At 41.2% G+C, this 27345-nt stretch overlaps 1 protein-coding gene and 1 long non-coding RNA gene across 3 annotated transcripts in view; one reads left to right on the forward strand and one right to left on the reverse strand.

Annotated features, from left to right (window-relative positions):
• Positions 1 to 27345, reverse strand: part of ANTXR2 (ANTXR cell adhesion molecule 2) — a 120232-nt gene that overhangs the window by 57253 nt on the left and 35634 nt on the right. The window contains exons 10-12 of one of the 2 annotated variants that reach the window (XM_069778895.1): positions 25304 to 25373; positions 6107 to 6185; positions 2411 to 2506 (exon numbers count right to left, since the gene is read on the reverse strand). In XM_069778895.1, coding sequence (XP_069634996.1) covers positions 2411 to 2506; positions 6107 to 6185; positions 25304 to 25373 — 245 coding nt within the window. The remainder of the gene's footprint in view (positions 1 to 2410; positions 2507 to 6106; positions 6186 to 25303; positions 25374 to 27345) is intronic. The other variant, XM_069778904.1, reaches the window with a different exon arrangement.
• LOC138684701 (uncharacterized) overlaps positions 1 to 27345 on the forward strand; it is a 67749-nt gene that overhangs the window by 9014 nt on the left and 31390 nt on the right. Inside the window, exons 4-5 of the long non-coding RNA XR_011323951.1 lie at positions 1422 to 3809; positions 6401 to 6553. This is a non-coding gene — a long non-coding RNA (uncharacterized lncRNA). The remainder of the gene's footprint in view (positions 1 to 1421; positions 3810 to 6400; positions 6554 to 27345) is intronic.

The raw sequence follows: 27345 nt of genomic DNA on the forward strand, positions 1-27345 counted from the left end.
CTTAAAGTAGACATCAGGGAGGAACAGACTTAAGCACAAGGTGAATCAGAACCAAGGGATGTTTTCTCACAGCTCAGTGCAGCTCTTTGTGGAGACATAGCTCCCCAGAGGAGATTCGCCCAGACAGAACCCTGCCTTAATGCCACGGTGCATCTTCGGCACCCAAGGTAGTATCTTTGCTCTGCAATTCATTATAAGGGGCATCTGTTTTAGTTAATTGGGTCCTAGCTTGGGTATCCCCCCACAGCTCTGCACGATATTGATGTACATATGTAACATTAAACTGAACTCCTTTGTAACAGGCATAGGCTGGTGCAGCTAATATTTTAATGTATTACATGGGCATAGCTACCAGAAGGGCTGGAAATTAATACTACAGAACTATACATTTGACTATTTTTTAATGTAGGACTTAGACATGAAAAAATCCAGAAAGCACCTTACTGATAGTCATTACAGAGTTATCACTGGAAAAAAAATTCCTGCTCTCAAGCGACTAAGATACTGCAATTAGTCTTCACTGTAACCCAAGGAAAACGCACAGTATACCATGCGAACTGACCACTAACGAGCACTGACTTCTGAACACTGGCCAATGTGAAGAGTATTTTTATTTTTTTCACTAGGTTGTACATGTGTAAACCCGACGCTGAAAAAAAAAAAAAAAAACTATCCACTTGGCAAACGATTACAATTGCATGCGCAACTGAATATGATGTGATCGACTGCACTTCCAATTGTAAAAGACTGAGTCTGGACTAAGGTAAATTAGAGACACGTGCATTACGTTTTGACAGTCATATTCAGCTCGTGACACAAACCAGAGTTATGGTGAGGTAAATTGTTCTGAGAGCTCCGACAAACTGAAGGAACATCAGGCTTCCTGATATTGGTCAACTCAAAAGGAAGTGTGTTTGTCTTTAAAAAAAAAAGAAAAACTTGAGAAGTCAGGAAAAGGACAAAAGAAAAGCAGCTGCTTTCAGAAAAGCAGCTCTTAAGAAAGGATATGATGATCCCGCTCAACAACTATAAATGAGTAGTGTAACAACCCACTCCAAAGTGTGTCTCTAAGTAGCTGACAGGAGACACTGAAAAAAAGTTACCTGACTTCACTTAAGGATTTAAACTGTATTTTACATGTGTATTTCTAAAATGACTAGACTTTGAAACACAAAATGTTTGCTTTTCTACCAGCACAAGTCTGCCGCAATATTATTTCCTTCATGTCCTCTATCTCCCTCTCACCCCGCCCCGATGAGAGATCTACATGAAATGCCTAGCTGTAACCACTTTCTACAGACAGAAAGTGTGGAAACTAAGATATGTGAATATGGTCTATGAATCAAGGTTAGCCCATTATTTTAAAATAAGAAAATAGGAAGCTTTCTTCTTAACTGATTTCAAATTTTCCTTTTCCACAGGAAGGCTCATGATATAAAATAAAGTTGAAGTAATAACAGACAACCTCCCTAGATTTCTGCTGGGACACTCCTGTGGAGAATGAGACAGAAGAGAGTCTTTTTATTAGAGAAGAGCTTATAGTTCTTGCCTCAGAAACCCCAGACCATGAGGATGCAGACAGGGGCTGAGGACTTCTTGCCCTAGGATAGCCTGGGGCCTCAAGGACTACACCAAAGCTTTTGATTGTGTGGGCTTCGGCATGGTCAGGAGAGAAGGCCAGTTCCTCTGCTGCCCCAGGTTCCACAAGCCTGAGACAAGACAAGGAATACAGTGACAGCCTGGGAGCCATCTCCACTTCCCAAGTCCTCAGCGCTGTTGCTGAACTGGATGAATAATGAACTTCACCCATTTAAAAACCCCAACATGCAAGGAGATGGAAGGAGAGTTAGTGAAACAGCACTGCTGACTGCTGCTAGAAGAATAAGGAGCGCACTCAGATGAAAAAAGATGCAATGTGTGCAAGGGATTATGAAGACAATATGGGATTTCCAACTTGAGAGCCCATAATGGACTACAAATACCAATTTCAGTGATAGTACTTTTAAAATGGTCCTTGATTTCAGGATGTCTGCATATTATTACGGCCAACAACTTTCAAATAACGGAGAAAAGGCTTTTACCAAAAACTTCACAGAAATATAACACATGTGCTCGCTCAGTAGAAAGCCAATGAGCAGTACGCCAGCATGCTGATGTTGGTTCATGTGTGTGCAGGTCTCAGAAAGCCAGAAGCACTGCTAAGAGTGCAGTCCACAGCGTTGAAGCTGGTCTCTTTCTCCATTTATTACGTATCACTCATGAAAGAAAACTCCCTCAACAGATGGCTTATGTCACATGTAGCTCTCCCGTTACTTAACCTATTTCCTATGGTATCTGTGTTTCCCAACATGCTATGAGTTATAATCATGAGTCGCACACCCAGTGACTTTCTCTTGTAGTCTTTACTCACCACTTTGCAGCAGAGCGGCCAGAACCACCAGAGCAGACCGAGTGCCACTAACAGTAGCAGCACAAGAACAGCAATAAGCGCTGCTACTCCACTAGACTGCAAAGAAAGCAGAAAGGCAGTGTCAGTGGATGTTGCAAATAACTGCTGCCTGGTTTTCCCACTCACCCCAAAACAGCTTCCTACTGACCGATACAAATCCCACGCAAATTGTTCCCATGGGTCGGATCCTATTCTTGCCAATGGAGAAATTCCTCACAAAGGATCAAGAAGGGCGTCTTAGCCAAATGCGTATCTAGCACAAGTTCAGTGACACTCTTTGTTGTAAGTCTCCTCAGTTCCACTAGTTACGTAGAAGGTAAGCTAGGATGCTTCAATAGGAGCTGCGTGTCACATAAATGACGTATCAACACTAAAAAGAGGGAGGAGGTGGTAAGATGCTATTCGTGTTTCTCATTCCCTACGAGTTCTCGGGCCTGCAAGTCTCAGGTATTCAAAGGGACTGAACACAGCGTGCTGAACACAGCAGTACTGGTGGACATGTTAAATTGAAAATGACAGAACTTTGAAAACTACTTTCTTCTGCCTACCCGTAAACCAAACTTCAAATTAAGCCATTCAGTCATCGGTAACGGGCCCAAGTTGCCCCAATGCAAGCCAGGATTATTTCTGCTGAGGTCAGTGGATTCATTTTGATGTAAAACTGATATCCTTGAGATAAGAACGAGGCCCAACTTAAAGAAAAGAAAGGGTACATCGACTGCTAAGAAACGAGCTGTTATGACACAAACGGGAAAAGTCTCCTCCTAAGTCTGTGGGTGAGAGGTGCCCTTCTCCTCCCATGAGGGCACAGATCTGTATGGATTGGTAGGTGCATGGAATTTTAAGGAATCTATACTAACAATACATATATAAGGCTTTTATGCTTATAACCCATACATCTGGGGCATTCACACTGTACAGACTATAGCACGCTAAATCCCTGTAGTAGTGCTATTTGAACCTGAAGGCACCATCCCAAGAAGTTCTGAACAAGTGTTACTGCTTCCAGCAATACTGCTTTTAATGAAGAAATGAGCAGACCATCTCCCGCCACCTCAAACTCACATCCTGTAGGTGCTTTTATTCTTACACTTGGTGTTCTGTGCTGCTGTGCTGGTTTAGAACAACACTGAGAAAAAGGCAACAGTGACCTTATGAAAAGAAGTTATTCAGAGTTCAGCTGGGGAAAAAGGAAAGGAGGGACACCCAGGCCATAACTAAGGCTCGAGTAGAGCCTGAGTAATTCTGTCAAAGTGAAAAAAGTTGCAATGGAGATACACCGTTGCAAATGGAAGGTGAAACAGAGCTTTATTCCAAGTACGCGTAGGTGCAGCGAGGCATCCGCATTTACGTGAAACAGGTAAGATGCATGCCACAGCGCCTATATGCAATATATTTTTTGTTTGTTTTCACTGCAGCAATGTGTGTTCGCTAGGGGAGGCTGTAACTTCTGACTCTTATATACCAGCTAGCCATCAGCTGCTTAGTTATCAGAATTAGTGGAACAATTCTAGCAGTGACCCATTTCTTGCAGTTGCCCATCTGCTACTATGGAAACAGCAGTTCTCCTTGTATGGAGCTGTCTTTGCTGCAACATGTATGAAAGGGGAAAAAAAAAAAAAACAAAAAAAAAACCAAAAACACATGATCAGAAGTACAACAGTTTTTCCTGTCAATGCACATCTGTACTCATTCTGTTTCTCGGTAGTGAAAACTTTTGACCGCAAAGAAGCACTGTGAGAGTACAGCAGAGAGAAGACAGCCATACCCAGCAATTTGGTATGATCTGCTTTGCATCAGTGCTTTCTTTTTACCTATCTGTGCAATCTTAGCAATTTTTAAGGGGGCATGGAGACGGACTTAACATGTGCTGCTTTCTCAGTCTACTGTTAGTCTCCAGCATCATCCTGTGACTGTACTGTCCTTACGTTATCATACTGTCCTTCAGCATGCTTTGGTGTAAGATTGAAACGCTTCTGAATGATAAAGAGGCCCTTAAACAGAGAAACGTGATTTCGGTAGCGTGTTTCTTCGGCTCTCGCTTCGTTCAGGCTTTCTTCCTGAAACTGAAGGGCTGAACTGAGATGACTCTGATTTCTACAGTTACCCAAGTATTTAGTTTTTAAATTAATAGAAGAAAAATGTCATGTTTCTTCTCTATTAGGTTAATTACCTATGAGCATTAAAAATATTGTTGGAAAAATACATGCTGATGAGCAGAAAGTGCTGTTCCGTATGCTTCTACGCCTGACAGGAAAACTGCACTAAAGTCACACTTCAAATGAGACAAAGAAACACAGTATCCACGCGTAGCACATTTTCAAAACCTCCATCCCTACATAGTGGGCTTGTGTTTAACTGCAAAAATTTTAACTGTCCTACCTATGTAAAACAGAAAACAGAAGAAATTAACAGAGAGCAGAAATGTGAGATTATAAATTTTATATATTAAGTTTGAAAAGTCACTGCCTGCATAAGTCTGTGGTTTATCCTGCAAGCTGTTTTAACTCTTTTCCATAAGCCTACGATAGAAACATAGTTAACCCTAGGCTTAACCTAGGTACTCCAGCCTGTGCTTTGGCAAAAACTCCTAATTTATAGAGTTGAAAGCCTACGCTCCTTATTCAGGCACCAACGTTAGGTACCTAAAGTTACAGAGTGCCAGTATCCTCCTGTAGGATTCTAACCACCTTCCATAACCAGGCTGAAGTCCTAAGGTTCTGCCTCCTCAGCTTCAGCCTGCTCCCACTGAACCTGCTCAGTACCTGGCTCTTATGACTTGATTGTATTTATAGTGAGCAAATCTCTGATGGCATGGAAGCTTCCCAGTATTTTGAAAGCCACAGCTGCACGCTGTACTAAAGTAATTTTTTGTAATACATATAGCAAAATACAATTTGCAAGCTACAGAAAAATATAAGCCCCGCACAAAGAAGGAATACACAGACACTGCTTGGATTTCAGGGCAGAGCTGGCTGAGGTAGCCTTGGAGAGGAGGAGAATTCCAGGGCTTTCCCTCTACATATAGTTCTGCATATGGTCTAAATCAGCAGCCCCTGAAGCAGCTAGCAAAACAGATTCAGCAGCAATGAAAGGAGAAACCCTTATAGCAGAGCCTATGTCAGAAAGCAAAGGTAAATCTCCAAGCCTGCCACGCGAGAGAGAGCTTTCATGTGTTATTAGGAAGTCTTGGATGATACATACAGCAATACTTCACTTATGCGGAATCCTGCAAAAAAAGAACTTCCTAAAATAAAGCTGTTTGCCACCTTAATGGAAAGAATTAGGGGAATTGTTTTACATAACCACAGAAAAAAATCTTGTCTGTAACCCCTCACACACACTTCGACAGGGAATTAAAAACAGCTGAAAACTCTTTGTTGCACGTAGCGGTGTTATGAAACAGATTCTAAGCGTGTCTCCAAATACAGAGAAAGCAACCTAACATATATTTTGCACCTACATATTAAGAAATCATGTGTCATTAAATTATGTATATTCTGTATGCGTCTGCACAGGTGTATTTTTTAGTTAGGTGATTTGTGCATTCTAAACATCTAACAGGACTCGCTGTGCATTAAGAGGTCATGCAACGGTAAAACCAAAAGAAACTGGATTTCAGGATTTTACATTGAATGATGTTAGCCATTTACTTACACACTCTGAAGCAGTGATCGTTAATGAGCTGGACATGAAAGACTGCCCTTCATTCAAACTCACCAAAACTTCCAGAGTTCTGGAAGAAAGAAAAAAAAAAAAATCAGCAGCCATAAAACAGTCAATAAAAGCACATATATGGTGCGGAGGCACTTGTACCTACAGACCGTTCAACAGAGAAAGTGTTCCAAGAGAGGAAAATGGGAGTTGGGGCCTCTGAGCTGCCCTAGACATCAGAAGTGACTTCACAGAAATGACAAAACTAATGTGGTTACTTTGTGTTATCATTTCCAGAAACCTCTGATGACTTCTAAGTGATCAAGATACTTAGCTGCTACAGGGTTACTGGACCTTGTGGCTTTCAGAACCCAATTTTTGGTCATTTCAGACGGAGCTTTCTTTTCCTCAATTTATGCTGCTTAAAACGAACAATACAGTCTGCCGCAGGTACTGTGCTCATTACTGTTTGGAAATAATTTTAGTCTTCTCAATAGCAAGCTGTCTGAGTAGAGAACAGCCCTTCTCTATTACATGTAGTGTAAAATACTCCAAAAAGTTTTACGTAAATAAATGGAAGTTCAACTGTAAAAATAACATTGTTTTGTCTGTTCCATAAACATCTCTTTAGTCATATGCAGACGTTATGGATAAAATGTCGGATAATTATAAATGGTCAAGACTTTCTATAAATAGTACATAAACACTGCATACAAATAGTATGTGGTTTACATCTTACAAATTAACCCTAGAAGAAAACAACACATGGTGAATGTTAAACATAAGAAGACTCTTCAGCTTCTCTGGCTTGGATTCCCAAGATTCAGACAGTTATATTATGCATAGATGTAATTAAATAAAAATATAGATATCCATGAACTAAAATGATTAATCATTTATACTGTTCTTATATGTCATGAATTTTCATTCTGGCACAAATGCTTTAGTCAATATGGAGTTCAAAGCTATTTTAACTAATTTGGCTAATTTCTTTTTCAGTTTTAGTAAAAATGATGTAAGTTGCTTCCGCTAAACTCATTTTTAAATTATCTGTGTTATGAATAATTGATCTAACAGAAAGAATAACTTTAATTTACTTCTAATTATTACTGGAATAAGTGAATCAGAACAGATAAAAATAAAAAATTAATTCAATTCCCTTCCCTTCCAGTGCACTAAATAACGCAAACTATACAAAACTTTTGTTAGTGATGAATTTTTTAAATGTGATGCTTTTAATTACTTTTTTTTATTTTCAATGTTTTGCTTTGCCACTTTAATGAGAAATGCTGTGGGAAATTTCAGCATGACGATTCTGCTCAATTTTGACTGGCAAAACAACCCTATTGACTACAGAGCAAGAGGATTTCATGCTGTGCCTTTTCTTGATCAGAGAAGGACTTCAGTACACGCTGTGCTGTGGAAAACACAGCCCAAATCCTGACAGGTGTCCCTGAAGGAATTTGTGTGTTTAAACTGTTACACTTTTTGGAGATTTGCGCATCATAAACACATCACACAAAGTGTTTTTCTGTCCAAGTCACTAACCTACAGTCCAGTTAGATTAAGGTGACTCTCTCCAGTGACCTGGGGTCGCACCATTTTGCACAGACTCTGGCCATACTACTCCATTAACTATGACTGTACACGTGTAACTGACTCATAGAATCATAGAATGTCTCAAGCTGGACAGGAATAACTGAATTCAGCCCATAAATACTGAAGAATCCACAGCACACAGATGTGGTTTTGGATGGCAACTTTTCAGTTAAGCACAAATTCAGAGAGGAAAGATTAATCTCTTAAATGTTTCATTTTACCCAATTAGCCTTGCCTTTTTGAAGCATGACTTGGAGAGACACGCCACAGGCTCCGTACCAAGTTTTGAACTTGGTTACACCCAAGAAGGGGCATTCATTGTAGTCATGTTTCCTGAACATAAAAGCTATTCAGCCTTTCTACTTTTTCTGAACTTTCCTAAGTAATGGTGGGTGCCTTCCCGCTGACTGATGCTGTAATTGGGATTATACTGCTGGGTTCAAAGCCTGCTAGCATGGCAAGAACCCTTCCAGCTGCTCTAAATCCCAATGCAGTACACCAAGTAATTTTGATTTTTAAATTAACGTATCATGTTCTTTAAGAACCTAGATCCTTATATACCTCCTGCACTGGCTTTATTTCCAATCAGTTTTAACTATGTCTACATACATTGTAAGTTTTCCTCAGCTTTTTTATCTTTGGTTGGAACCATTCCTGTAGTGTCTTGTTGGGCAAAACTCCCACTGAGAACAAAAATAATTCTGCCTATGCACTAGTGAAGAACTGCTGGATTTGGCCAGTAATATCTGACTACAGTTGCTGCTAGCTACTGGGGTCGAATTTCCAAAACGCTTTCAGATGCTTGCTTTTTCCCCATTTATTTTTTTTTAAAAAAAGTGAATGTGAATCCTTGATTTCCTATGGGGATTTTTCTGCTATCCAATCAATTCCCTTCGCTGCCTGGCAGTATCATCCTTCCTCCTGACCCATGTGTACTTGTCAGTCAGGCATATTTTCTAACATCATTTCACCATGCTTTTTATCCTCCGGCAGGTTGTTGATTTACACGACATGCTACTACCAGTCCCAAACCTACGTGGTTGAAAAGGAAGATGGATCGGTGGCTGACTACCATTGCCAGCACTAGCAGGCACTATCTCAAGTGTCATATACTCGGGCTCGCGTGTTTTTCAGCTGAGCAACTAGGAAACAAAACACATTTGAAACTTCAGAAGAGAAGTAAAGTATTGTTGAGGCATGTTCTCACTATGCTAGCAATGCCTCTAACTGCTACTCGTGTTGAATTTCATCCTCCTGTATAAGAAAGCCTACACAAAAAACCTGCTAAGTCCACTAAAATGATCATATAAATTATTTCATACAGGTCTTCATAAAAGTAGGCTTCCACATATCCCTTAGATCTTTAGGAAACAAATGACTTCTTTTGCAGCAATGCTTCCTATGCTCACAACCTCCAGCCTGCCCCCCCGCACCCTGACGGATTTGTCAGCAAAAATCTAGATGCGCATCGTGGCTTATCCCAAAGGTGGATATTCTAACTCACTAAAATACTGCATTTCATACTAACTGTTCCAGTGTGAGAGAGTGACAGCGTATCTTAGGAATTCCTGGACCTATGACCTAGGTATTGGGCTTTCTTGGCTCCCCTAGAAAAAGTCCAGCTTTCAAGACTTAACAATCGATACTGTTAAACTTCTCACTCCATTTCCCTCTTGTGCATTAAAGCTTGAAGCAAAAGTCACCCTTTTTTCTTCTACCTTCTCTGTGTCATGCAGCAAACTACATACTCCTGCTGCGATACGTATTATTTTCTTAAATTTACAGGGACGGTTCTCTCTTGCCTTCGTATGGAACATCTGTATTAAGTCTTCTACTAGCAGTCTTCTGTAGCTACCACGCTTATGCTGTTGGCCACCGTGAGCTTGGTGAGTCTTGGCTGAAATGTGCAAGGTTTGTCTAATTTAGCTATTAAGAAATGAAGCTATTTTTTTAGATGGTCTTTGTTAGTAAATTGAGCGAAACAGGAACCTGAAAGACGTTTGGATAAAACACTCCAGAAGACCATCTTAACCCGTACCAAAGAAAAGGATCATTGCCCAGCTGTCTTGTGGATCTTGACATTTCCTTGAACTCACTAGGGTTGTATGTAAAATTTTGTATAATACTTAAGAATTCCAAGTGGACTAGTGCCCATGTTTACACCTTACTGTTTGCTACATAGAACTGGCCTCTGTTTATGTCCACTGATGAGATGCACTCAAACGGGGATTCCCCAATGGACTGAGAAGTGGTAACATTACCACTACTGCCCTCTACTAGAAAAGGCAGCTTTAAATTCGAGTCCCACCAAAAAACGTTTGCTCGGCTAATGTGCTGTACACACCCGAGAGCTACATTCCAGCTCCGTTCCCTTATCTAAATATTTCACGTGGGATTTAGGAGAAAAACAGCGAGTAGGGAGGTCTGTAATCTATTCTCTTACACAACTTGCCCGAGTCCCAGAGGGGTGGTGTGCCAAGCGGGCAGGGTCACGGGGACACAACTCCAGCATTTGAAGCTGTTTTTCTTAGCTTCAGAACAGAGTGACACTCGGGTGCTACCAGGTAAATGACAAATAAAAAATTCCTATCAGAGCACGTGCGTTGGTGGAAACAGATCCTCAAAAGTGGCACAAAAATCTCAGTCCAGCAAAATGCCCAGGAAAAAACTTGCCATCAACTGAACAGAAGCATACCACAAAGTCTGCTCAGGCCAGTTACTGAAGGCCAGTTATTACAGACAGTTACTAAAATGAGGAGCTTACCCGTATCTTTAAGAAGTGCCACTGAGCAAGCTCCTGTTTCCCTGTGGGACTGAACTCTGCTGCCAGGGAGGTCTACGGATCTGATCCTCATTCACAGCAACGCCTCTGTACACCGTTCCGGCAGTGCAGACGGCCACGGAAGAGGGCACCAATAACCCGTGTGTCTAAAGAAGAGCCGGGCCCACAGCTCACTGACTCCCACGGACTGCGGTAAGAGCCGGTTTCGAGTCCCTGGTGCCATGTGCCACCTCGCTACCGTCAAGCTTTGCATTCCCCCAACCTTTAGCTGTCAGACAGTCTGACAAATATCCCAAGCAACACGCTCACTGAACACATCAGCTATCAGCACAGATACAAAGCAGTAGGAACAACCAGTTTCCCTATCAACTTCCGTTCTGATACACAGCTGCAGGGATAAGCCATTTGAGATTTTCATACTCGCTCAGTTCTAGAAGCCACAGAGTGAACTCACACAGGTAATTATCTCATCTTCAAAAGGATGAACCCGTCAACATACAAAATCACTTCCTTCCTGAAACAGTCATGTCTGTAGGGTATAAGAAACATGTTTTTTCGTTTCTTTAGCATCCACCTGTTTGATGGGCTCTGTGTACTTCTGATTCCTATAAACGCTACCCCTTCAAATTTGGAGTTCCAAAAACTAGGTGTCCTATTTCTTCTACTTGCTCTTTCACAAACATCCAAGAGAGACGTATACATAAACACATCCAGTGTTTACTAGTAACTGTCCACATGTGTGAGGCTTTTAGCTCAGCACTCTGCGTGAACTGCAAATATTTTGAAAATAAAGTGACATTCAGCAGTGGTTCTATTTTTTGGGCACCTTCATTTCCCTGTGGTGATTGTCAGTATTTTGTGAGTGTCAGGTTCCTTCAGTAAAGTTCAAATCAGCTAAGAGCTGAACCAGCCTACGTCACCAGATAACATTTCTAAATCTTTGGGCCTCTGCTGATGCTTTTTTCTGTAGACTGGAGGACTACAATTTAATGGGTTACGAGACTGCAGTGATTTTTCATGACAGGCCTAGTTCAGGAGGGAGGGAGCAGCACAGATTTTGGTCAGCTGGTCATAAGACCATCCCTTCAGTCTCCCTGCTGGAGGTGATCAGAAGCGCCTCAAAAATGTCTCCACAGGCACTAAATGCCTGGTTTTGTAAGCCTGTATGGCCAGATCTCCCAGCAATTATTTATGTGATTTACATGACTACACCCATAGTATCTTAATTGCTTTCCAAAGACTCAGGGAAAATTGCCTTTCCTTCTGCTGAGGTGTGTAGAGAGAGCAAGACAAGACAAGGGAAGGTGTCGGTGTCCCACCCTAGCACCACAAGAAAGACCGACCTGGCCTGTGAGGCCCGCGTTTGAACCCTCACTGTGCCCGATTCACTGTGAATCTGGTCACACCCAAACAGCACAGTTATGCCTGCCAGGGCAGACTGTCCCTGAAGGGAAACGGACCTTTTGACACAACCTTATTTTTGCAAGGAAGGGTTAGACTGATACTAGTTTCGTACCAGCACAGAGCAAAAAACAAGTGTTGAGCTCTTGAAGGCTGCTGCAGAAGAGATTATCTCCTCAGGTCAACCCTGAATAAAACCCACGAAGTGTAAATGTTGATGTTGCTGTAGCGACCCAGGAAGACATCCTCTGATGCCCGGCTGAAACCTCACCTTTGCTGTGTGACACATTCTGCGTGGGTCACGGTGTGGATTTTACATCTGTGCACACGGGAAGGAGAAGCAGACCCCCAGGGTAACAATCAGAGGTTCTAGTAATCGAGGCCCGCTCACGCCGTGCACGGTTATACCCAAGAACACAAGGCGTTGACCAGCTTCTCTATGTCTAGCTTGAAAAAACACAGCTGCGGGAACAAGCCTCCCGGGAAAGACAATGCAGCCCTTCACACTGTTCCTCAAAAATGCAGCAGTGCCCAAAGCCAGCATCTTTTTAAGGCTTTTAGCCAGGATGCTCATTCCTATCTTCTGATCAGTTCTGACACAGCACTTGAGTAAAGTGGTATCAAAGAGATGGCAAACTTGAGCTAATAAGCATCTGTAATTAACATGCTGTGCAGATACTCACAAACGCTATTGCTTTTTTATGTACCCCAGGTCTAATGTGCAATGTTCCAGTGGTCCATACTTTTAAATCTATTTCACTGTAATAGGAAAAACTGTGGGTTTTATTTACAGTTCATAGCCCTTGCTCAATGTGAAAGGGCTTTTCCTATATTTTGTCTGTGAAGTATCACTTTTTGGATGGGAATCAATCCTGGAAAACTTAGTCTTAAAAGAGCTTTTAAAAAATGTTCTTATTGATGACCAAAGTCAACCACAAGACTCTTGCAACTTTAAACTGCATCAGTCATGGCCCGTTGGCTGTTCTAATAAATAATTTACCAAAAAAATGTAACTTGAGAAGACCCAACAATTGCAACTCTTTCTTTCCTTTATGTCCACTGCTGTTTTATTGTTACAGAAGAGGAACGTGGCCCACTGCCATATGTCACTACAGCTCTGGTCTAAAGAATTTCATACCCTGTGAAATACAGCTGACATTTCAATCCACAGTAACCTATTTGCAAAGTATTCATTTGCTCCTTACTTTATGAGTATCCAATAAAAGACTGCCATTTTACGACCCATTAAAAAAGATGAAAAAATTAAATAAAATTGTGAAAGACATTTGCTGGAAGTAATAAATAATTTACCTCCAATTTTCACGCACTGAAAATTAAACTGGCAACTGCTCAAAAAGTTACTAAAATTATGGTGACAAAGGTATTTTAGAATCAAGTGTGAGCATTAAAATAGCTAAAATGCTGTACATAGTAGGAAGGAAAAAAATAGATCTATGTATTTAAAAGGGTGCTTTCCCTTAGAAAACCTGCCTCCATGAATCAATATATAGCTTTATTACACAATTAGTATTGGTAAGCCAGTAGTAAGTGTGTGTGTGTGTGTGTGTGTGTGTGTGTATGTGTTCCAAATACATCTATACATACATATGCATGCATGTATGTGTTTGCATATGTATATATTTATGTATAGAGAAATCACACACTGGAAAAAACAGTAACAGTGGTGGGAGAAGGGTTTGGTGGAACTACCGATTTCAGTATAAATTTTTGCATGCCTATCACTTTACCCCCATGTAATTTACCATCCCCTACACAACAGTCTGGTGGCACAAAGGGGTGCCACCGTGACCATACTTTATTTTGAATGGCATGTTCAAGTTTTTAACACAGAAATATTCACCACTGTTCACAGCTGGAGCAAATACAAAGTGTCATTCAGTGCAAGTATTTAGTGGTTTAGAGTTTGAAGGAAAAGCTCCGTGGTCAAAAGCTACCGACCTCATCTTGGGAGGCAGACTGAAATTTTTAGTGCCAGGTGAGGCAGCCTTTGCCATGCCACCCCTCATTTTCTGCTTAAAGGTTGTAAAGCAGGGGTAGTGGCATACACAGAGAGACAACCAATGCTCAGCTATCGGGTAGGGGAGACAGCCACTGGACTCTTGAGTGATAGGTGATGGTGTCTCAGTGGGGTCAGCTCCCATCTCACTGTATGGGCACAGGGCTTTCATCTGACCAACTTGAGTTTGAAATCGTTGGCTGTTATTTGCTGGGGATAAAACTTATATTTCCCCACACATTCTCATCAGCCAAAGTATCCTTTCCCCTGTTCTCGGTTAACAAACACTCCAGGACCACAAATCTGACTCTCTGCATCTAGGGATGCATCCCTGCAGCAGAAGGAGGCAACACAAAGCCACAGAGTAAGGTATTTCAAGTCCATGCTTCTGGTTTTGTTGTGCTTCCTAGATCAAAAGCCCCAGCTGCATAAGGACACAGCAAGTTCCCTTGGAGCAGGGTTACAAACGTCGCCTGCCAAATGTTTGGTGCAGTTCTACTGTGCCAAGGGTCATCTATGCCTGGGAAGCACAGGAAACAGTTTACTCGAGTCGGTAGGGACTGTACTGGGGACAATTAATAATCTGCAGTTATGATAAATGGTCAGGGTTGTTTTCCTCCCTCCAACCACACAGGCATAAAAAAAAAATATTTCTTTCTTTTTCCTGAGGACAGCAAGACCTGCACTCTATGCAAATTATTATCGTGGTTTTGGGATTTTGGTAAAGAATTAGTATAAACTTCCCCACCACCACCACCCCCTCCTTGGTGTAGCTTAGCACTGACATAAATTCACGTTACAGTTCCCTTAGAATCCCCCTCGTTACTCCAGAACTATCTAGCTTTCTCAATGGAGTGTTCAATATATTGTCTATCTGTGTTTGGCTTTCCACAGGAAACGGTCAGAAATTCAGAGATATGTAAGTATTTCACCGCTGGAAAGTGCTAGTGAATTTGAAAGAACTGGAAGCCAGCAATGAATTAGCTCTGATCTCATGGAATCATGGGAACCTGCAGTAACAGGGTATGAAATGTCATTATTATGTTAAATTAGTCTATTAATTCAGCTCAGGATACTATGTCCACTGCATAATATTAAGCACTTAGTTCTGCTCACGCACTCTTTCTTAATGCTCTGGGAACACTATGTGCCCTATTGAGGAACGTGAAGGACTGCATTAGAAATTACTACTGATCTTAACATCAGATCCATATGTCTTAGGAGCCAGTTAGCCTATACAATTCATTGAGGATGTTTCCATCTGTGAATAGTTCCCATTACAATCTAATTGTGTCAAACTAAATGTATTTCTAAAATATTTTCAGAAGTTAATATTTATAACAGACATTAAGCCTAATCCAGCCATATTTCTGGTTTCCCCCTACCTGACTTTACTTCTCTAGCTCTTTTGGAGGGGGGGAGATTGTACCATGTGAGTAACCAGTAATTGGTTACCATACTTTTTTTTTATTTTTGTTGGAACAAAATGCTTGCATAGGGAAAAAAACCAACTGAACTGCTGGTGCTGAAAATAAATGATAAGTCTCAGTGACTTTGCAAAGAAAGGAATTAGTCCAAGTGGGAAAGGATCTGATTGACATCAACTCTCTTTACCCAGTGCTACTGGGGAAGAACAGCTGTTTACATTGACGGATAATGTTAATATCAAATCAATGGGCCTAATTAGCCATGAGTACATCTATGATGGAGAAGTATTCCGGTCACCTGAGCACAGAGGCTCTGGAATAAGAACGACAGGTGAAAACAACCTCATTTGGAGATAGTATCCTGCCAATTTGTAAGCACAAGGAACTCACATGGCTGATAAGGGCAGCAGGAAGTCAAAAGGGGGCAAGCATTCCGTGCTTTTTTTTTTTTTTTTGGGGGGGGGGGGGGGGTGTTGGCTATCGTTACATCCCATGTGTTAGAGAACTGCTCAGCTACTATGCGCAGGGAGGCCAGAAAGGCTTTAGGAAGGCTGACAAGCTATAGGAAGTCCAGTGTTTTTCTTGATGGCTGGTAGCTCTTTCTGCAACAGTGGACTGCCTGTTCCCCTCCACCGAGCACTTCCTAAGGTACAACTGTACAACAAGTTACTGAGAGATAGTTAGTAATGTGGGTTTATTGTGCTTTTCACTTTTTATAGTAATAAGTGTTATTATCTGAAACGTGCAATACCTTAGTCGACAAGTTATCTCTTAACTGAGAAATCATATTGAATCCTAATTTTAATTGCGCTCTATTTTTCTGGACAAGGTGTTCTTTAATCAATATGTAGCTGCAACGTAGCTTATAGACTGAGGATGATGCTTTGAAAATGGGTCCCTAAATCCACGCTTGAATATTTGAATAAGTTGCTTAATTTTCAAGTGGCTAGGTACTCATGACACGCATTGCCCCTTACACGAACGAGTTATTTAGTTCTGTGGCCAGATTAGTCTCTTGCTTTGTCACAAAAGTTACGATAAGGCTATTTAGTCAACAATACCGTAAAAAGACGGTAAATGGAACTTCTTAGTTAGAAAGAGAACAGAAACTGCTCAACACAGCCCATGAAGTATTAATCCTTTCTTAAATGATTCTGAAAGATGCGCAAGTCAAAGCCGCAGCTTGCATACAACTTGCCTTCCTTGGCACTTCTTCTGTGTGCTTGCAACATGTTTCCAAAAATTTTACTTTTATCAGCCAAGGAGGAAAAAGTGACAAAATAAAAAGAATAACAGTAATTCCAGCCATAGCTGTAGGAAACGACAGTAATTATCTCCTTCATCTGGTTTTCAGCTACCCATTTCCATGTCACAAGAAAACTCAGTTGTTACACACAACTTTTCTCAATGCTCCTTAAGGCAGACAAATGAATGTTCTATTAAAATTAATGAACTTGACGAAGTTATGGGCTTGTCCGAATAAACAGGTCATCTCATATGTTTATCTAGGAGCTCTGGAAGTCACAGGGTTTTGTGTACTTGAGTATTTGCATGCAGCTTATGTGGGAGATACACCTGGTGTGACTTGTGAAGAACATCGCTTAAATATATGTTTGGACTTACAGTAACATATTCAGAATCTTTTAGCTTATCTACTTAGTATTTTTTTTTCCCATCTGGTAAAAGGAAAGCAAAAAGACAAAGGCTAATTTTAACTTTACAATTGTTATTGAGTTAGTAAATAACACAGCATTGAAAGGTCACAATGTAGGATGAGCACAGCAATGATTTTTAGTTGTTAAGCATGTGCATTGTAGGCAGGGTGACTGCTGGATGGAAACTGTCTGTGTGAGAGGTATTACAGTGGCTGCAGTGGTCTGTTATGCCAACACTGAGCTAGTAAGATGTGAAAATTAGTGCTGGGTTAGGTCTAAGTATTAGCTTATTGCCTACTTGTTTTTTTAATGCTTGTAGTGTTAGAGGGAAGTACAACTGTGTAATCTTGACAATAAGTTAATGACACTTTTTGTGGGGGAATGTAAATCTGCTTATCATTCACGCCCAGCCCCCACTCACACACGTTTCCAAAGGCATTCGTATGCCTCCTTTGAGAGAACTAATGATACTGTATCAGCTCTCTTTCTATTTAGATATTTATTTCATATTTGCTTGAAGAATCGGCCAATGTTTTAGAAAGCACATTTAACTATACCATATGCCTACTTAAATCATCCCTATCAAACAAGTTGTAGGATGATGCTCTGGTTCATTCTGTTCTGTTTTCCCTTCCTTCACAATGTGTTTATGTATATTTATCCAATTTGTTCTGTTCCTCTTGCCAAATTGCAGGTTTGAGATCTCAGCTATCCAGGGGCAGCTGTGCTATTGTTGATGCCTTACAAAACAAAGGTCACAGACTGAGCCTGTATCACTAGAACTAATGACAGCTGCATGTTAACCGTTATGGTATAGGCACAGAATGATCAGGGTTCATGGACCCTCATAAGTAGGAATAAATCTTACCTTGCCCTTTGGTAAGCAAGAACTCAAGTCTCATTTTTAAGAAGTAATTTTTGTGCAAATTAGTCTCTTGCAAAATACCCTGCTGTTTATTTAATTTATTGACATAATCCCTCCCTCCATCTGGGAAAAAAAAAAAAAATAACTTTAAACAGCCCCACCAGAAAAAGCCAAAAACTGACAAACAAAATGACAGCTGAGTTGGAAGGAATTATCTTTTCTGCATGTAACTAATCTTAGCTTTTCTCACTCTTGAGACTGATAAGAATTACCAGCTGTTCCAGCCTAGGAAGTTATTGACCACATAAAGAAGTAGGCGACCACATAAAGAAGTAGGCTACCACAGGATGACATCTCCTTCAAAAGAAGGCTGTTTCCAAACCTAGCCCAGCAACTCCAAGTAATGAAACAGCAGGGCGGGACTGTTTCAAATGCCCTTTGTTTGGTAAGAGAGATCAATCTGCAAGGCTTGTGAATTCAAAACTATTTGCCCCTTGGGTGGCCTGACGTATTATTCCTTCTCCTGCTGCCTTTCAGATCAGAAGCCAAGAGTCCAAAGTTATTTAAAAGGGTGTTTCTTAGAGCTACATGTAGCTTTTGAAATACCGAAGAAGAGGGAATGTAATAGCTGGAGCAGACTAACGAGATGAGGCACATGTCCACAGACCCAGCTCTGAGACTATACAGCTGGCTTTGAGGCTGTCTGTCGAAGGCTACTTCACCAGTGTGCTGTTAATTATTTAAAAGAGAGCACTGGGGAAACTACCATCACATCTGTCACCCACACACAGGCAGAACCTTCACTCATTGCAGGACCAGATGTGTTTATTCGAAGCATGTACTAACTAGCTACTTAATGGGTTAGAATTAGTAGCCAGAAGTTAATTAGGCAAACACATAAAACATCAGTCACCTTACAAAAAGCATCACTTCTTTAACAGTGCTTTTACTTCTTCAGAACCATTATCAACCACAGGAAAAAGGAGGTGAAAAGTAAACATCCCATAAAGGAGCTGCAGTAAAAAACAGATTTATGAAATCTGATTGCCATGAAAACTGCAATGCTCCAGGTGAATGCCTTAACTATGTGCCTCTTAATACTGCAAGTATACTAGCACAAGGGAGTGAATGGCAGGCTTGCTTAAGGATCTACAGGTGTTGGAGAAGAGAAGGGAATTAGCAGTGGAAAAAGTTTTTTCTGAGTATAGTCAAGTCAAACTTGAAAAAGGATGGCTTCACTGCTCCTGCATGTGTTGTACATATCCCTGAAGATGCAAGCACTTGCGTGGCATTCTGCCTGCATAATGAACTCGGAAACATTGCTGGCCAATGTAACGTGCTCTTGTTCCCCAGGAGGTACATTTCAAAAGTAATTTTTAAGTTTCTGGCTCCCAGGTTCACGTCACAAGAAGCAGTGGATGGAGCCAAGGCATAATATGCTCTATCTTTGAGCTAGTCAGGGCAGGGGGGGGAACAGTTAGAATCCTTTCTTAGAAGCCTGCCATGACAACCATTTTGTAGAACACCTTTCAGCTGCTCTCGAATGAGAGCAGCTGTCTAGAAACCTAATGAGGTAATTTGCAGGACGGAGCCCACAATCCATTCATCTTCACTGTGTCTGTTTCCTTACATGTGTCCATGCTCTTCCTCTTAAATCTGGTGCTGGTACTAAAAAAAATGACACTGTGAAACCGGAAAGCAAGACTCAAAGTACCACTGTTCCACTGTCACGGCAACATCTTTCACTCCAAGCACCTAGAACTAAGTATGAAGCATGTGCTTCCTCTTTGTATTGGAAGATTGTTTCCCAGGTCAAGAGTGCCACTGACAGCTTGGGTCTGAATTCTTGGGCTTTCAGCTAGTTTTAGTCTTCACCTGTATAGCTGCTGTAAAGAGTGCTCTAGGCCCCTGAAGTAGTGAGCAGGAACTTCTTGGTGCATCCTGTAAACTGCAATGAATATGTTTTAAAGGGACTCCCACAGTACTGTTTTACTTTAAACTGTTTTTACATTATTTTGTCAGAAACCCATAGGAAGAAATGCACTGGATTCACAAGTCTACTTCTCCAACTGCACAGAGCTACAAGCTCTTCCAGAAGACAGAATACTGGCTTCCCTTAAGCCCCTATTGAGAGAATACTCTCAAAGCTATGTTTAACTTGAAGCTTGTGGTTAATTCCCATTGTTTTCAACCCTCAGCCCTGCATGTGATCCACAGCAAAAAGTGGAGCAGCTAATTCTGCCCTAAATCTGTACTTCAGAGATAAAAATCACACTACCAAAACTCTGGCCAGAGAAGGAGAAAACTCTTGCCTGCATTCAGGCTATCACAGGCTACGAGAAAAGGAAAGAAAGAGAGCTTGTTTTAGCACCAGCTCTAACAAAAATAGACAGAGGGCAGGTAATGCAAACTGTCAACCATAAGGAGCCAGACAGCATTACTAAACATGACAGGACTTACTTCCTGCTGTGGAAAAAACAATTGATTTTCTAAAAGTGAAACAGAATCCAAAAACATGTTCTATTTTCATATGTTAGAGAAGCTGAGAAACTTTAGAGGAAGACGCATGGATGCAATAGGTCATTAAGCTAGTTCCTGAAATATGTTACTTAAAGGCTGAAGGTGCTACATAAAATAAGGAGAGGGCTACTTATTTCTTCGCTCATCTTTTTATTCCGAAGGGCTGAGACAAGATCTGAGTGGTAAAGACAGGATCAGAAGGAAATCAGTGATAAACCAGAAACAAAAAAATATTGAAATTTAAAGACCTGAGAAGTGACAGTGCAGAAACCACACAATGCTGCTCATGTTTCTGAATTCCCTCTGAGCTGCCATCCCATTCACAAATGGGTGCAAAACAAGCAAAGCAGCTGCTGTCAACAGGAAGAACAAAGCCTTGAATGACACAGGCTCCTCCTATGAGAAGTCTGGTTAATAGCCAAATAAAAGCATGTCTCAAGGTAGCATGTGCAGTGCAGAAACATGAAGTGGTGTGCTCAGTCCTACAGATCATCTTCCACTATGTTTTCTTTCTAGGACAAAAGTTACTTTTCTTACACTTGTAAGAGTCTGACCTATTTATTCTCCAGTTACATTCAGACTCTGGTAAGACTTGCTCAGTAAGGTTAATTCTTCCCTCAGTAACTACTTGCTGGAATGTCTGGTTAGAAGTACATTTAGTTATCGCTGAACTTCTGCTGTTGCCAAGAGCTCTTACTACTAGCAATCCATTAAAAAAAAAATCTGGTGATCGGTAACAGATTCTCATGCATTGTTGTGTGCTTTCTCTCAAGTGAACTGCACACTGCAGACTAAGCTTAAGTCAGCTACTTTGAAACTGGAGACAACTAAGAATTTGGGAATACAAGTGTAGTAATTTTCCTTCCTACCACATAAAAAATAATTCCTATTTAATCTTTCCTTTTTAAGTGCCACCAGCTGTTCATGTTGGACAGGATGTAGGAAGGGATATATGCAAGCTGAAGCCAATGTGATTTGAATAGAGGGCAAATAAGGTCATTAAAAAACAGTAGTGCAGACTGCACCATCTCTGCATGTGATCTGACCGCATTTATATTCAAGGTAACAGCGAGCGACCTCTCACCTGCACTCAGGTTTATGTTTGGACTTGTCCTTTTTGGCTTTATTATTCTTTAAGCTTACAAGCCCAAGGAGAAAGATACTGCCCACTTCTGTCCTAGGGCACCCCTCAGATAGGTAGAGTCAAGTGCCATTCACCGCAAGGGTGTCAAAATGTCACTCAACTGAGAGATGGAAACCATGTGATGCTCAAAGCAGTAATCCCGCTTAACCTGATGGTTGCCCTTCTGTTGGCGGTTTGAAATGCATAGCCAACTTTTTGTACGTGTGCTCAGATAGATTTAGTAAATATGTTTCAAGTTATGAGAAGCTTATGAATCTTGTTGGACCGAGGGGTAAATGCTCGCTTCACTTTATGAGCTAATCTTAGAGCAAACACTGTCTGAATTCAAGTGCAGGACGCGTAAAGGTGGAAGCCGGCCTGCAACACTGCAGCTGCATAAAAAAATAAACTTCCATAGTTCTCTGAACTATTTTAAGAACAATGATAATTTCTGAGCCTGTTGGTTCGTTTTGAATAATTCAGGCTTTCCATTGAAGGCAGAGGGGAATTTACCACTGGCTTAGAGGAACAGAAGCCATCTGTTTGTGCAGTCAAGCCTATAGATAGCTTTTCTGAATGCGTACTCAAAGAACTTGGAGCAAAATGAAGAGAAAAGAAGCAAAGGTAGAGCAAGAAGGCAGACTTATAAAAACATACCAGTTTTTCCTGTACTGGTCTTCCAAAGAGACAAGGGCTCTGTTTTCGTTCCAAAGCACAATGACTACAGAAACATCTAAAGCAACAGAGCGGTCAAAGAAATCTCGGATTTCTTGAGTTTGATTCCCTTGAGCTGTGGCAAAACAGTAAATTCAAGCCTGAGCTAAAAAGGGGAACTGATTTTCTCAAATATTCTGCAAGACCCTAAAAACATATGGCTTTTACATGGTCATTGCAGTAGAATCAGAGTCCTCTTTAGTAAACAAGCTTAGCTGTAATGTTACACTTGCCCTCACAGTATATAAGGGGTCTCTCGAAGTACATGAAGCAAAGCAATTCAACTCAAGTTTGTCTCCTCATCTTCTTCCTGCAGGGCGTATGTAGTACTTTTCCTTTCTGGATTATTTCAATACTTTCTGACATTTTTTTATAATGCATATGTTGGTCATGTAGAAATCCCAAGTAGTTCTCATCTGTTAGCTAATCAGGCATCTTTTAAAATGAGCTGGTTTTGTAAGCAGACTATGTAATTTTGTACTTCAGAAGTGGCACGACGAGGAGGTATTTTAAATGGCCCAAGCAGCGCAGTCATGTTGCCACATAACCTAAGGATACCACAGGCATCTGCTACATGGTATTGTGAAAAAAAAAGCTTTGAAAAGAATGCTTGGTTAAATCTACAGCTGGCATTTTGAAGGCTCCTAACTAAATGCAGCCAGCAGCTGGGAAGAAAAGTAGAAATACACAGTGGCGTTAAGTCCGGGAGACCGGGGGTTTACCAACCCAACATCTTGCGTAGTTTGCCATTTTATCTATTCCACGTGGGTTTCTATTGTTCTGCATGTGAAAACTGCAAATTCGTCAGTCAACAAGTAGTGTCTCCAATTAGAAAAATATAATGCAACCTATTAAGTGAGTCTTTACCCAGGAACAAAGCTGCAGGCTTAGAAGTCACAGAGCTAACTTTGTCTGCTTGTATTGCTCTGAATTCCACTGAAAAGAGCACTAGAAAAAGAGCAGACTGGTTGTTGCTACATTAGCGACTAATATTAGCTCCACTGCATGAGGAATTACTGGGAGTTATCCAGCAATAGCCTGAGCTGTGCCAATGGAAAGTCAAGAGTTCAAGTATGTACGTATCTTTCATAGCTGTCAGTCTTTTGCATAGCAAACTGTTTATCTCTGGGCCAAAGCTGTAACTACTTCAACATCAGGTTATGGAAGTATATTTCACATAGCAACTTATGAAAAAAATTTTTTTCCTGTGAAGCGGTACAATTTTATGTGTATTGCTCATGCGTTCGTTCATTCTTACAAACACTGCTGAGAAGAAACGTGCCATAATTAGGTGCTTGATCTATACTGCAATTACAATATGGTGACTTGTCTATCTCAATAACGCTTCACAGGCCAAACAAGCTCTTCACAGAATAAGAAAAAAATGCAGCATGTTCAAATAACTTCCACTGTGCCTTAATTTATATAAATATTCCATGCATTTCACATTCCTTTGGCAGGATAGGCTGTTTACATACTCTCAGACTAACAGTGTGTGGAAAAGCATTTACAGCTTCAGGTCTTGCAGTGCTTAATAGTGGGGGCCTAATTTGCTACTACTGTTCTTCTGTTGTAACGTAACTCCACTGAAATACTTGGCATGGAGAGGAGGGCTTCTTAACCTGACTGAATTACATGGTTCTGATGACAAAATCCGTTCTCTTACAGTTGCAAATGGTGCTGACTTGTTTTAGGTAAGACAGCAATTTGTTACAGCAGTTCTTTACAGCTGTTTTGTTGTACACTCGGTACACAACCACATGCAGCCTAGCTCAACTGAAAATGGCGCAACTGTACTGCTTAACATAAGGCGCACAGGTCTAACGAACTCCTGCATGTAGGACAAGATCAACATTTGCATAGCTGTGTAAAAGGCAACTTGAGTACCAGGAAAACGTAACAGCGTTAAAAACTCATCCCCTTCCTTTGCTCTCCATGTAACTCTCGCCCATGCTTGTTTTCCCTGTGTTGACATAAACCAGCGCTTGCTCCTCAGAGGGGAGCTTTGGTGGCTGCTACGATGCAGCTCCTCTGCAGTGGTTCACCCCACTCTCTTCCGCTGGGGTTAATTGCTGGAGTTTTTTTCTTCTACTGCTACCAACCTTCCTCCTTCCGGTTGCCATTTAATGCACAAAACAGATGTGCATTTGGGGTTTTGCTATTGGTCTTACACCACAACTGAGGCAGTTGATTGTTGCTTAACTCAGAAAATTAACTAGTGAAAATAATCTATGCGATATGCTTAGCTTTTAAAATGCTAAGAATTGCCACAGAAAAATGACAATGCAGAGCTGTAAGGAACCGCTGTGCTTCCTATCGGATTAATATTGACCTCATCCCAAATAACTTCTCCGAGAAGAACTACTTGTTAAACAGGGAGAAAGTCAACAGCCCGAAAGCCTTCGCCCTGCTACAGGGCCAAGACCTGACATGCATTTTTCTGACTTCTGATCAGCTTAGCATTTCACAAATCTGAACAATGAAGTTGAAGTGATCTTAAAAGCCTAGGGCACGTCTGAATTTGAGAGGAGAAGGGAAGGATTAGTTCTCAGAGGGCCAGAAGTAATGTGTAGGCATGGCCAGTGACACATAGAATAAGGCTAGAACTGCAGTTTAGCCACTGTGCTATTACGAGATTGCTGCCGTTGTTAAATTAGTGCCTCGTTTTATCATTACATGTTGAGCAGTGGTACGCATCTTGACACATAATTTTAATAATAGCTTGTAAGTGTCAGTGATAATGTAATCTATTTAACAATGAGCCTAAAGATTATCCAGAAGAGAGCATATTATGCCCTGTTAAAACAGCTAATCTGCATAAAACTTATGACAAGCCAGACCTTTTCAGTGTTTAATAAACTGGCTGAATATTCATTTTTAAGGCACTGTCCAAATTGGTTTGGTCACAGATGAGTATTTAAAGCCCATTCCAAAGCTGGCAAATACACTAGGGAAATAACACAAGAATGCAACAACAAACCACCCCCCATGAAACCAACAAAAGACTGCCTCTAGCCAAAACCTCTCATGATTAACATCAGCAATAATGGGTCCAATTCTAGCAAAACATCGGATAACGTTTGTTTCAAGTACTTACTGGCCGCTTTTGTATAGGATTGGTGCAGGGCAGAGCAAAAAATCAGATTCCACTGTTTTTGGCTTTTCATCTGAAAAAAACAAATCACATGAGTTCAATATACTGTGCTACGTAAATGAGAAGCTGATGTGTGAACATGCTATAAAGTCCCTTCCCTTCTCACAGTATGCTGGTTACTGGTTTGGTAATGTCTGGAACTTGCAAGCAAAGCAGGCCAAAGTTAGGGAATAAAGCTACTGCTTTTTTTAAAGCTGCACCTCGAACATACAAATCCAGAGTTGCCTTTAAATGCGAGTGTGAGCCCACGTTATGCTGCTTACTTTATTTTACTCAAGTCAGCTCATGCTCTTCCGGAGAGATAATTTCCTAGAATCGAGACCATTTTTACAAAGACTGAGAACACTATTAGGAGTTTCCTAAGAGTCGGAAGATGAAGGTTTGTTTCTCATTAGCTCCAACCCTGTGCATTGCATTCAAGGATTTTTTTACTAGCTGTGATGGGAGTGTCTACTTCTCCAGTGTTTCTCATGCTTTTGAGTCTCTAGCTGTTCGCAAATCTCTCATACTTATAAAGCATCTATTAGTAGAGCACTGTGTCCAGCAGAGCGCTCCTTTTCTGCAGCTGTGAAAAGGAGAGGAGGGAGCTCTTTTACCTCACGTATTTGGTAAGCTGGGAAACATTCCGCTCCTGTGTGCAGAACCATCCTCCCAGACTTCCCCACAGTAGGACTGGTTTTTTCTGTATTGGAGCTGCTCCTGCAAGCATGGACTATTTTCTGATTTAGGGGTGAGAGCAGATAAATGATCTGCCAGATAAACTTGGAGATAACTCTGTCCTGCATTTAGGGAAGAGGCAGACATACAAGTAGTTCAGGGGCAGCCGAAGGAGGAGTTGTTAGCATAAATGAGCTTTTCTTATGTGCTATAATCTGGACTGACTGCTTGGCCTAGATTTGGGGCTAGTTGTGAGGTGGGGAAGAGGGATTAGCACATTGCCATATGTTTTTGTCTTAATGGTATGTTTCATAGATTATTTTTCTATCCCACAGCTACATTTGGCAGGTTTCCTTTCTAGCATTTGGTAATGGTTCTTTATAAATGCAAAAAGAGAAACATGCCAAATGCATCTTTTAAAACCAGAACTGGCAAAATAACGGTTTGCTCTGGGGCTGATCCCAAAGCGCAGCCCAGGCTATCAGTTAGGGGAACTCTAACATTAAAGTACATCCTCATGCAAATACCCTCCATTATGCCCTCAAATGATGAGGGTTCTGCTGAGCAACTGCCAGTTTTTCATAGAGAACGCAATGACACAGGAGCAATTTTCCTTTTCTTGGGACCACCTCCTTCCTCCCACTACTGCTCAAAGCACCCTTCTTAGCCCTTTGACCACCCCAGCTCCACTGTTCTCTTTTAGGTTTCCTCTGAGACAAAAGCGCTTCGAGCCCAGCACAGAGCTGTAGACAGTGAGCTTGTGTATCAGGGTAAGGGTCACATCAAGTTTCCCTATTTCCTTCCTATACTACTCCCTAAAAATTTGCTGTTGTCCATTGCTGAAGATGAGAACCCGGGTGGGTTGTAGCAGGCCTCTGGCAAGACCCCATACAGCAGATTGTGTTTTTACGCTGCAACGTATAATAAATACATCGCTATGCCATTCCCCTCCCTTCGTGTGCTTTAGCGCACCCTTTCCTGAAGCCAAGAAAAAAAAAAAGCAGCCCAGAGATCTAGTTGGAAATTCTCACATCAGATGCTAGCAAATATTTGAGGGCTTCATCCTGTCCAAGTATATTTATTTCTACCGTGGCAAAGCAGACATATACATGCCGTACAGCTATAAAAGACTAAACAATCAGAGAATCAAAGAAACCAGAGTCAGAAAATATTTCAAAAGGTCATTTAAAGAAGGCAACATGCTTCAGATACTGTTCAGTGACACTCATCTAAGCTGTTAAAAGGCTTCCTAGGTAGCCTATTCCAGGCCCAAGAAATGTTTACAGTGAGAACCGTTCTCCTAATGCTTCACCTAGATCTGCTGCAGA

This window comes from Haliaeetus albicilla, chromosome 1 (genome assembly GCF_947461875.1).
Source record: "Haliaeetus albicilla chromosome 1, bHalAlb1.1, whole genome shotgun sequence".
In the NCBI taxonomy this organism is placed as follows: Eukaryota; Metazoa; Chordata; class Aves; order Accipitriformes; family Accipitridae; genus Haliaeetus; species Haliaeetus albicilla.